General features: G+C 45.4%; 1 protein-coding gene across 1 annotated transcript in view; it reads left to right on the top strand.

Moving 5' to 3' along the window:
• The window catches only part of MCMBP (minichromosome maintenance complex binding protein), a 176,227-nt gene that overhangs the window by 116,649 nt on the left and 47,525 nt on the right, over nucleotides 1-12,053 (top strand). The window contains exon 9 of the mRNA XM_085602822.1: nucleotides 9,101-9,276. Within this exon, the coding sequence (XP_085458948.1) occupies nucleotides 9,101-9,276 (176 nt within the window). The remainder of the gene's footprint in view (nucleotides 1-9,100; nucleotides 9,277-12,053) is intronic.

Raw genomic sequence — 12,053 nt, forward strand, 5'->3', positions numbered from 1 at the left:
TGGCACATTTTTGGAGCGCCATTGAAGGGGTTTTTGGGTGGACAGTGCCTCACGACCCATGACATTCATTACTGGGGATAACAGATGGGCTAGATCGGTCCCGGAATGATAAGACCTTCTTTAACACAGCTATGATAGTTGCCAAGTGCGACATAGCGGCAGCATGGATTTGTCCCGATCCACCACCTCTGGGAAAGTGACGCAAGGGGGTGGACTGGTGCGCGACACAAGAGAAGGCTCTATACGTGGCGCGTGGATGCCCCAAGAAATACCGAAGGGTGTGGGGTAAATGGCTGGGCGCTGTCGAAGGAAATAAATAACACTTTAAGTTTTCCTGTGGTTGTACACCCCGAGGGGTTCTGAATTGGGGTCACATATATTTTGATGATGTAAATGAATATCCGCTATCCGTGATTTTGCTGAACTGTTTGTATGTGTTTAAAATCAATAAAACTTGAATATAAAAAGAAACCACATTATCTTAAACCCGAAGATCTGTGCGTTTCCTGGTCATGCTCAGGGGCATGATTAAGTACACAGCAGAGAACTTCAGAGAGCCGGTTAAGGTCAGGGTGGTGCGCACTCAGTTGAGATAAAAAACATAAGGTGGCCCTTTCAACCCAACCTACGTCAGGGTCATGTACCTCCTGACTCCTTAGCTGTCCACTCAACTTGCACAAGATCATTTTCATGTGACGCATGAGATGCACCCTCTCCTTACAAAGACCGCTTCAGAACTGATGGAGCTGGAAAACATGTTGTGGTCTGGGAACCAATGCAGTGTTTAGACCACTTCGGTCTGACTTTTCTCAAGGTATAACAAGATACCCTTGGGCAGCATTAGCCTTTTTAGGAGTGACAGACCCAGAACACTTGGGGACAATTCTGAGGCAAAGGTCACGGAAGGACTGAGGTGGCCCTGGAAACTACACCACCACTGCCAGACAGCGACTTACCCACAATCCCTCCAATCACAGAACAATTGTTTGGGGAAGGGTGTCAGATTGGGTTATTCCTTTCCCAGTAGAAGGAATTGACTTCTGACAAGTGTGTCCTTTCTATAGTATAGCAAGGATACTGCTTGGTGTCATGCCCACCTCCAAACATCCCACCTCACTGTTTTGCAGTCCGTCAGGACATCAGTGACTGCTGCAGGTGGAAATGGCTCTTCTCAGCAAAGGTTCTATCGAACTGGTGTCCCCACTCCAGTGAGGTCAATGCCTGTTCTTCCTGTACTCCTCATCCAAAAAAAAGAACAGCACTTTGCGGCCTGTCCTTGACCTTAGGGCACTAAACCACTACATCCTATTGGACGTTTTCAGGATGACACCCCTGAAGGATTTCATGCGAGTGATCTGCACAGATTTACCCTTGATCTCCGATGCCCACTTCAACATCCTCATTCATCCAGGACACCATTGCTAACTCAGATTTGTGGTAAGTTGACAATACTTACAGTTCAAAGTTCTACAATTCTGGATCACAACAGTTCCAAGGGTTTTTATCCAGTGCCAAGCGGTGGTCACACCACTTCAGTACTACAATGCCATTCATATTTTTCCATGTCTGAACAATTGACTTATAAAGCGTAGCAATCAGCAGTGCCTAGCACACGCTCAGGCAGCAGTGTCACTCCTGCACAGATTAGGGCTTGCAGTTCATGCCAAAAAGTGCTATCTCTGCCCTTGGCAAATGCAACCCTTTTTAGGGGCAGTTCTAAATTCTGTGACTGTGAATCTCCAGTCAAGCCAGCCAAATCCAAAGGACCTACACAAAGAGCCAGCTGGCTCACTCCAGAGCTGAAATCTGCAAATGCAACTGCCGGCAACTAGAAAGGAAGTGGCGCACCTGCAAAGAGACAGGAGACCATACCACCTTCAAACCAGCACTCAACCAGTACCACCGCCTCCTGAAAGGAGTAAAGAAGGTAGCCCTAGCAGACCTCATAGAAGCCAGCACAAATCGCAGATAGGAGCTTTTTGCCATTGTGAAGGATTTCTCTAACCCTACAGCTACTGAAAACTGCAGTACCCCCTGCTAAGAATTGTGACACACCCTGTTGGACTTCTTCCACGACATGTAGTCTACGAAAACCCCAACCCCTCACCGATCTCAGCCTGCTCACAAACACCTGCTCACCTATTGGGACCTTCTCACGACTCAAACCACAATTTCCGTCATGAACTCATGGACCCCTGTCCCCAGCACATCTTCAACCTCGGGAGCAAGATGATTGGCGACCAGCTCAAGAAAGTCCTGAACACCTAATCACATTGGCCTCCTTCCCAGAGAACTGGAAACAAGCTGAAGTGAGGCCCCTCTTGAAGAAACCATCTGCCGATCCAGCAGAACTGAAAAACTACAGGCCCATCTCCCTGTTCCCCTTTCCAACGAAGGTTCTCGAAGCCAATCAGCCAGCCAGCAACTCACCGAACACCTGGAACGCAACTAATTCCTAGACCCCCTCTAAATCCGGATTCTGAGCCAACCACAGCAAGAGACCACCCAGATCGCAGCCACTGACCATCAGGGCCCTTCTGGACTGTGGCGAAATGACAGCCCTCATACTACTGGACCATCAGCCGCCTTCAACACAGTCTCCCATCACATCTTGATCAACCGACTCCACCACATTGGAATACAGGGAGACTCCCTCAAGTGGACCCCCTCTCACCCCACCGGAAGAACCCAGAGAATCTGTTACCCACCGTTCATCTCAGAACCCAAGAAGATCTGTGGCACCGCCAAGAATCATCCCTCAGTCCCACCCTCTTTAAACATACATGACCCCCAGGGCCAACAGTCAGATCGCACGGACTCAACATAGTCTCCTACGCTGACGACACCCAGCTCATCCTCTCACTGTCCGAGGTCGCCCCCACCCACAGAGCCAACTTCCACAAATGTATAATGAACACCACCGTCTGGATGAAGGACCATTGTATCAAGCTCAACACGGACAAGACGGAAGTCCTCCTCTTTAGGAACAACACCTTGCCATGGAATGCGGCATGGTGGCCTGCTGAACTCTACCCATTCCCCACCCTGACATATCACACCCTCTGCCTCAACATCTTGGACAGCAAGCTATCTATGAAGAGACCGCTAAACGCAGTCTCATCCACTTGCTTCCACACCTTACGCTTGCTCTGCAAGATATTCAGGTGGCTCCCAGTCAACACCAGAAAGTCGGTCACACAGGCCCTCGTCACCAGCAGGCTGTACTACGGGAGCTCACTCTACATTGGAACGCCGTACGTCTCTTGAAGGGACTACAGACAATACAAAACTCAGCTGCAAGACTCCTCCCCGACCTCCTCAGATGGACCCACATCACACAGCACCTCAAGAACTTGCACTGGCTCCTGGACTACAGACAATACAAAACTCAGCTGCAAGACACCTTATCAGATGGACCCAGATCACACAGCACCTCAAGAACTTGCACTGGCTCCCGATCTAGAAGCGATGCCAGTTCAAGATGTTGACTCAAGCATGCAAAGCTTTTCAAAACAAAGGACCAGCTTACATCAACAAATGCATGACCTTTCACCAACTGACCAGAAACCTACGATCTGCCTCCCTCTTCCTAGCAGACAGCCCCCCGAATCCACTGAGGCAACAGCAGATGATGCTCCTTCTCTCACCTGGCAGCCAGAGCTTGGAACAACCTCCCCGCCCGCCCCCCCCCCCCCTACCCCCCCCCCCCCCCCTCCTCCAGGTGCTCGAAGAGGGAAGCTTCAAAGGCCTGCTGCCTTTGTAATGCGACCCCTAGCCTCTGCGGTTAGCAGCAGATGGCAGCCCCTGGTTTACATCCCCACTTTGGGCTGGAAAACCGGCGAGAAAATTAAAAAGATAGGTGTGCCCACCTCTGTTCACCCCCACCATCAAGGTGTGGGAAGCAAGGGGAAGCACAACCTTCAGTCCCCGCTATCTTGAAGATGGGGGGACCCCTCCAATCAGGGCTAAGTCTATGGTGGCATAATAGAGGGTGTAGTCGCCCCAGGTAAGGTGCCTGTTGGCCCTACCTGCTACTCCCCTAAAATGACTCATAAATTTAGTATTTAGGTGTCTCCTCTAGACCTGGCACTCACATCTGCAACGACCTAAGAAGACATGCTGCAGCAGAAGACCACTTCTTGGCCCCAGCCAGCCTGTCTCCAACTTTGACGACCCTGCAACCTGTCTTGCAGCAGCGAGCTCTGAAACCCCTAGGACTGCTGCCTTCAGCAAAGACTAATTTCCTGTGGACAGCAAACCTGTCCAGAAGCAACAGTCGCCAAAGACTCCGGATCTAGGAAGATCCACGTCTCCTGCCCACTCTGCACACGACACCCACGGCCTACGTCTGAGTGGCTCACCTGTGCAGTGAAGTCTCCCCGGCTATCCTGACCTCGTGTCCAGCGTTGGCTGACATCTCCTGCCCTCCACGACGGCGCCTGCAGTGTAAATCCAGAGGCTCACCAGGATCGGCTCCTGTAACAGGTCTCCAACATCAAAAGGCCCCCCTGCACCCAAAGCCTCTGGGCCTTGGTGAGCTGAACTGACTGTGCACTTACTACCCCCTAGATCCCAGCTTACCTCTGCTGCCGTTGGTCTTCATCTTGCAACCTCCAGTGCCACGCCTGCAGCCACTTTGCTGACCAAAGAATCCTCATTGAAAAGCATTGGGCGCCCAACGTCGTATTTTCACCCTGCCCCTGGCCGCCCCTGTGGTGTATGTTTGGTGCTGCTTTGTTGCCCTCCCTGTGCTTGTCCTAACCCCCAAAGCTTGGCCCCTGAAACTGATTTACTTACCTGCAAGCAGTGTGGCTTTAGTCACCCCCTGTCTCCATTGGAAAGCATTGGACCGAACTCAGATTTTGAACTCTGCCCCCAGCTGCCCCTGTGCTGCTGGTGGTGCAGTTTTGGTACTCACCTGACCCCTGGACCTTGCTGTCTTTTGCTAAGAAGACTGGGATTTTAAGTTTAATACTTACCCGTTTAACTGCAACATTGTTTTCCCCATAGGAAAATATTGGACTATGCGAAAAAATTTCTAAGTGTTGATTTTTCTAAGTGAAAAGTACTTTTAATTAAAAACGTATGTACCTTATTACGAAGACCAGGGTCTTAAAGTACAATGTATAATTTTGTAAAATTGATCACTGTTGCGCAATTAATGTCTTGCACTCCTCTTGTATGCCTAAGGCTGCTCACCCTCACTACCACTAATAGAGCACTTTGGATTTTGCATTGAGGCCTGAACACTTTTGGGAACCCCTGGACTCTGTGTACAGCATTACCACCTAGTGATATCCTATACAGAGCTAGATTCCTACAGCATTTCAAAGGCTACTGCCTCTTCTTCAGACTTCGTGTCTACTAACTATGAGAACGATTAAGAAAGTATTGGAGATGAAGGCTTCCAGCAGCGCCATAGTGCCTCATGCTCGGCTGCACATGTGTCCACTACAGGAATGTTTGTCCAAGCAGTGGCCACAGGCGACCGCAATATCTAATTGGAGTGGGATGATCTAGTGTTGATACAGCGGAGAGTTCAGCACTACCTCAAATGGTGGAGCAACAAGAATTTCTGGAACTTCCGCATCAGATGACCATTTCTAATGACTCCTCACTTAGTGGGGAGCACATCTGAACAACTTGCCTGGTCAGAGGACCTGGACACAGAACACCAGATAAGTCATGTAGCAATCAATACTAAGCACACATATATCAATACAATATTGTCACATAAATCATTGCACAAGAAAGAATGGTGCGTTGTATTCGGTTCTTTGTCTTGCGTTGTATTCGGTTCTTTCTCTTTTAATTCACAATACCCAGCCAACATGTGTTTAGTCGATAGGGGACTTCTTCAGGGCTAGAAGAACATGACAAAATCCGTTTTACAACCAATTCATATCAACCATATATGTAACAAGGTGAAGGAACATATCACCATTGTGTAAACACCAAATCAGATGGCGTGTATATACAGACAAGATTTACAAAGTCAACAACTTCCTCCGTCCCGTGGAAACCCATGCATCCCGTACTACTGTATCCACATATCAATTATTGTACTCAGAATTCCACAGAATAGGTTGTGTTCGAAACAATATATTAAATATGTTTCGTGGTGCCCAGCATTGACCTCATTAATAGTCTTTCATGACTATGACCCGTGTTTGTCATTATCTTATCCTACTTGTGTGACATAAGGAATGTCCTACACCTCACTGTTGAAAGGCCACTCCTACCTGTACGGTTTGTCACTTCTCTTAAGTCCACTCACCTGAAATGGAGAGTGAGGGATCAGACCAAAGCCCCAAAGTATTTTGAAGATCATATCGGTGGGTCAGGTGTCACCCTTATAAATGTGCATACATATATGCTATCTCACATCCCTTACCTCTCTGCCGGTTCTACTTCCGACCCGGCTGGTCAAGTACTATTTTGTCCTCCTTAGTTAGTGCCAGTAGCTCATGTTTTACTATCTCTTGTTGGTGGATTTTCGAATTTTAGTCCAATTTTTACTTTTTACCCCTTATTGCTAGGTATCAAGGGAGACTCATCTTGACTTACCTAATTGTAGGCTATGTATAGACCGACTCTAGTTAAGTCCAGTGTAGAGCGTTATGGTGATCCAATATTTCTTGCATCTCCCTGTAAATAAAAATGGCAGGCTTGTTAAGTACTCCGCCTTGTTGCAGAGACCCCCTATCCTCATAGAATGGCTCTATCAAGCGCATTCATGAATCCTACCTTGTGGAGAGTACGCTATGAAGTTCAATCTCTTCCCGCGGCAGTGTCTTGCACTGTAAACCGGAAGTAGAAGGGAGTACAAACGTCCCAGTATTTGGCTTCAACAAATTCCTATCAACCACCCTATAATCATGAAATGCTATTGAGGGTAAGTTGTATCACATTAAATTTATAAGATAATTTTATGAGCGCCGGAAACAGCCTAGGACAAAAACACCCCAGTAGGATACTAAACCAAATGAGTCATATCAGCTTCCTAGAGCTGACAGTGGTCCAATTTGCATTCAGATTTTGGTTCATTTGATACACTCTTAGTGATAAGACATTTCTGGCATGTATTGCATCCAAAATATAGGGGGCATCTGACTTTAGGTGCAGCTCATAACAATAGTACCCATCGGGAGGAGGACAGTGACTTTGCCAACCTGTTAAGTAGGACACGACAGGTACCGCAGTGGGAGATAGATCCCCAAGTAATTTGTCAGAACTTTGGAAAAAAAACAAATGCAACACCCACAGTCTATTTGCTGCCATAGAAAACACAAAATATCCCACTTCGTCTCCTGAGAGCCACAGTAGATGCGCAATGCACTATGGATGAACTGGTCAAGGTTTTTGGTTACACTTTTCTGCCAATACCACTGATCCCATATGTATGTATTATGTAGGCAAGAAACTGAGAAGGACGTCCATGATGCTTGTTCTTATAGCATCGGTGAGGCAACCTCTGTACTCCTTGTTAAAGGGAATGACTGATCACCCACTCAAAAAGTTGTCCGTCAAAGCAGACCTCTTAACTCAGCTTCACAGTCAATAACCGCATCCAGATCTCTCTAGGATATTAACCTTGTGATGTTTTACTTGAGGTCTTTGAGTTTGGCTGCAAGGTTACCGAAGGAGTGTATGCAGATTCTGCTAGAGGCTAGCAAACTAACCACTCAAACATGTTTATGCAGCAAAATGGAAACATTTTGTCCATTACAGAATAAACAAAGAGAATCCCTGAAAGTGTTTTCTTACGTATTCAAAAGGTGGGGTTGGCATACACCTCTATTAGACTTTATTTAGCAGCCGTGGTTGTTTGCCTGCAGAACAGGCAGAATACAGGCTACAAACCAATAGTTACATGGTAATATTTTCCTTCTCGGAGGAGCAACACCTTCTCCAATACAAAGGGGAATGAGGAGTTTGTGCCTGATTGTGGGGTTGACTAAGTTTGAAGGGTAACCACATCTTGGAGCACCCATATTCCCACTCCTTGAGTGTAATTTAGGATGTACTCCGTTTGTGTCAGAGATCTCACACACTTAAATTGTTTTTCAGCTGTCAGGAACCTTTGCACATTTCTAGCAAGCGTAAAACAGGTGAATTTGGGCAAAAACTCATGTTTACTTCCAAATTTACCTTTATGAAATGGGAATTATCTTGAGAACTTACAAGAGTTGATAAACAGATAACCTTCTTTTAATTTGTGAGATCTACCAGACGTAATATTCTTACAAGTAGTCACCAGGACATGTACGTGTCAGCTTGGCTGTGCATGTTGGATCATTGTTGCAGTGCAGTAGTCTTAAACTTTTTTTTAATTTTTATTTTTAGCCTTTTTGGCATCTGAAGACTTCTTCAACCTTTTTTCTTGCCTTTCAGTGTAGGCTATTTAGGCTTTACACTACAGTAAATTTGAAGCATAAAAAGGTGGAAAAGTCAGAAAATCTTAGTATGTACAGTGACTGATGCACTTTTGTTTAAACCTTAATAAAGCTCAAAACTGTTTATGGCGATCTGTACTTCATGTTATGGGTAAACATAAAAATGTGGTTATGCTCAATAGCTTATTTCAAACAGTATTATAAACCACATACATTTAGCTTGCACAACAAATGAACCGTATACTGGCAATTAAAAGAAAACAACTTGTTGAATTCATATGAACTTAAATCGGGTATCAGCTCATAAAGAATTGCATTTTATTGATCTGCAATGACATTTGCCCCAACAGTTGTCTGGTTGAACAGATATAAGACTAATAGGCTACAGAGCATCAACTTTTTCAAATCCAGATGTTTTTCCTAACTAACTGATTTCAGGCAGCACGGTTTGACATTGCAGAATAAAACTCCACATTCTTTGCAGCTGTTGTGCATCTAAGGTCGAATTACAAACCACAAAAACCTCCAGTCCTTTCTGTCTTGACCATCTGAAAAGCGTACAATTCTGACACACGCAAATACAGAGAGAATGATTTTAAGACCACTGGATTTTCTAATGTTAACTTAGATCATGAACATTATAGGGCTGCCCTTGTTCTGTTTGGTGTAGGCTCCTGATTCTTTACTTTGCCATCTTCCTGCAGGGATAGCACCTCCGCCCTCTTGAATCCTGCAGAGTGCATGGATACTGCTGAGGAGCAGCGTGTACACAGCCCCCCTGCGTCGCTCGTTCCCCGGATCCACGCCGTCCATGTGCACAGAGTGCAGCACTTTAATCCTCTGTGGCCAAACAGCATTCATGATCCGGAGAGCAAACCCTGTAAGTGCCAGTAACAGACTATGATTAGTAACAATGTATGTGTTTGTGGGCTGACTTTCAGTAAACGTCTGTTGAATATAGTGTGTAGGTGCTACGTTTTCAGGTAGAATGTTGTAATACATTCACTGCTGCAGCTTACCTTTTGCTTTTGGAGTGAATATTCAAAGTGAACTATGAAGTGTAATCTTTTACTCAAAGCTGTTAATTACTTAATAGTGAGCTAACACAGTAGATGGGTTACTTTGTTGATGCAAGTATGTGTTTGTATATTCACTGAAAAAAAAAAACTAAGGTTAAGTTGTACGTGAGGAAGGTAGTGAGATTTCACTGGAAAAGCAGTCGGGGTCAGTTATTCCTACCTTACCCCTGCTGTATCTTTCTGAAAATATTCTCAAGACTCACAGACCAAGTCCTGTAATGGTGGCAGCAACATTTTTCTTTATTGCGGCCACCGGTCAGATTATTGGATCCCATTGGCCCAACCAATCGTAATGCTTGGTTTTACGTTTTTTCTTGCAGGGACTCTTGTGGGAGTCTCAATGAAGCAGATGTCTATACATTTTAAAACCTAATTTCTCTTAAATGGCCGAACAGAATTACCAATCACAAAAAGTACGCTTTGTGAGTAAAGATCTAACTTTCTGACAAATTTTGTATATATCTGTTTAACAGTTTTTCTCGTATCGAGCGGAGGTGGAAGATCATCCTTTGGAAAGGTTGGTGGACATTTGTCAACCCGCCAAAACTGTTAGCAAAACAAAAAACACTTTTCTATGGAATCTGACTCGTGTATAACTACACAGTGGCGACTGCCACTTTTAATATATAATATGTTTCTACTCTCTGGGGGTCATGACAGTCCCAAGGGTCTTTATCAGTGGTCTAGCGGTGATCACACTGCATTTACGCCACAGTGCCATTCATGTTTTTCTTCTTTCAAATTCTGTTTGTTTATTCAACCGTCAGTACATACATGGCATATGTATAGTATACTGTCAACGTTATTGCAGATAAGCAATAGCCAGTCCCAAATGGATTTCAGTATAACATGAAAAAGTGTCCGCATTTGCATTGAAGTATTGTTACATCAAGCATATATAAAAAATTACAAGCTGCGATGAAGCGTTATCTAATCAATGCATAATATTTTGAGAACTGCTTCACATAATTGTGTACTCAATTAGGTACAGGAAAGACTAAGTTTTTCGTTTCCTTGTTAACTTTAGTGCAGACAAACAATAGCCAGTCCTGAATGGATTTCAGTTTATCATGAAAAATTGTCCGCATTGGCACATTAATGTTTTTCCATGTTCGGATGATTGATAAGGAGCAGCAGCCATCAGCAATGCCTAGCATGCACTCCGGGGGCAGTGTTGCTCCTGCACAGGTCAGGGTTTACAGTCCATTCCATTACGTCCTATGTATGCACTTGGCAAATGAAACCCTTTTTAGTGGTCGTTCTAAAATATGTGACTGACAAAGCTTATGTGCAGCCAAGAGAGGGTCATGGCACTTCCAAGGCTGCTGCCTGTTTTTCAGACTTCACATCCTCTATCAGTGAGAAAGATCATGAAACTGTTTGAAATGATAAGTTTCCTGCATCACCTTAGTGCCTCATGCTCTGCTGCATATGTATCCACTTCAGGATTATCTGTCCAAGCAACAGTCACTGGTGATGGTTTAGTGGGAAAGTCCAGTGTTGGTACAGCCCAGAGTTCAGCAAGATCTCTCATGGTGGAACAGCAAAAATGTGTTACTCGGGACGACCATTTCTGATATCTTGTCAGCAGGTGACCATTACCACAGACTCCTTACTTGTAGGTTAGGGAGCATATATGAACAACTTGTCTGTTCAGGGTACCTTTTATTATTATTTTTTTTAATTTCTTTATTAAACAACCGTCAGCCGAGTACAAGTGATTCCATCATCAGGTACAGCACATTACATTACATTATTATCGTGCAAGGAATAGTACATATGAAGATCTACAACATATGAAATGCAAAGACAACAGCAGATCTGCATGGCATATATTGGGCATTTGATGACAATAGAGAAAACAGGTTGTATCGCTCAGTGTACGATGGTACATGTAACAATACAGAATCAGGTTACCCACCCCAGAAATCACAAGAATAGCGAAAGTATCCCTGGATCACGTGCCAGGCACGCAGGCTTAGGAATCAACAGTGAAAGGATGTTCCAGCAGATATGACTTTAGCGGGCCCCATATATCCCGGGGTCGTGACGTGCGAGGTAATAAGTCCGCATACGTGCAAATTTGTTCTTGCCAAAGGATCATATCGCCCAACCATTCCTAAAATTTAGGCCCACGGCCCTACTTGCAGGCCATCCCCAGAACCAGGCTGAAGGAAACAAACTTTCTGTGTGTGGCAGGGATAGGCGCAGTATAGCCTAGGAGCGCAGGGAGTGGGGATATAGGAAGGGGTGCGGTGATCATGGAATCAAGAGCATCAAACACCAGCTGCCAGTAGTCATACACCCCAGGACACGCCCTGGCAAGGTGAAGAAAATCTGCCTGCCCTGCATGGCACCTAGCGCAGCTGTCAGTCGTGCAGCTCGTATCTGTGTAACCGCACGGGAGTGTGGTAATAATGTTGAAGATATCGGTAATGGATAATGCGTAGCCTGCTGTTCGAGCAGACCTCCCCAGCCTGTATACAGTAATAGGTCCATTGCTCATCAAGGAGTTCTTGACCCAACTACACTCCCCTCTTAGCACTGGAAGTACAAGGCAAGTATTCATAATCAGCGT

The sequence above is a fragment of the Triturus cristatus genome, chromosome 1_2 (genome assembly GCF_964204655.1).
Source record: "Triturus cristatus chromosome 1_2, aTriCri1.1, whole genome shotgun sequence".
NCBI lineage: Eukaryota > Metazoa > Chordata > Amphibia > Caudata > Salamandridae > Triturus > Triturus cristatus.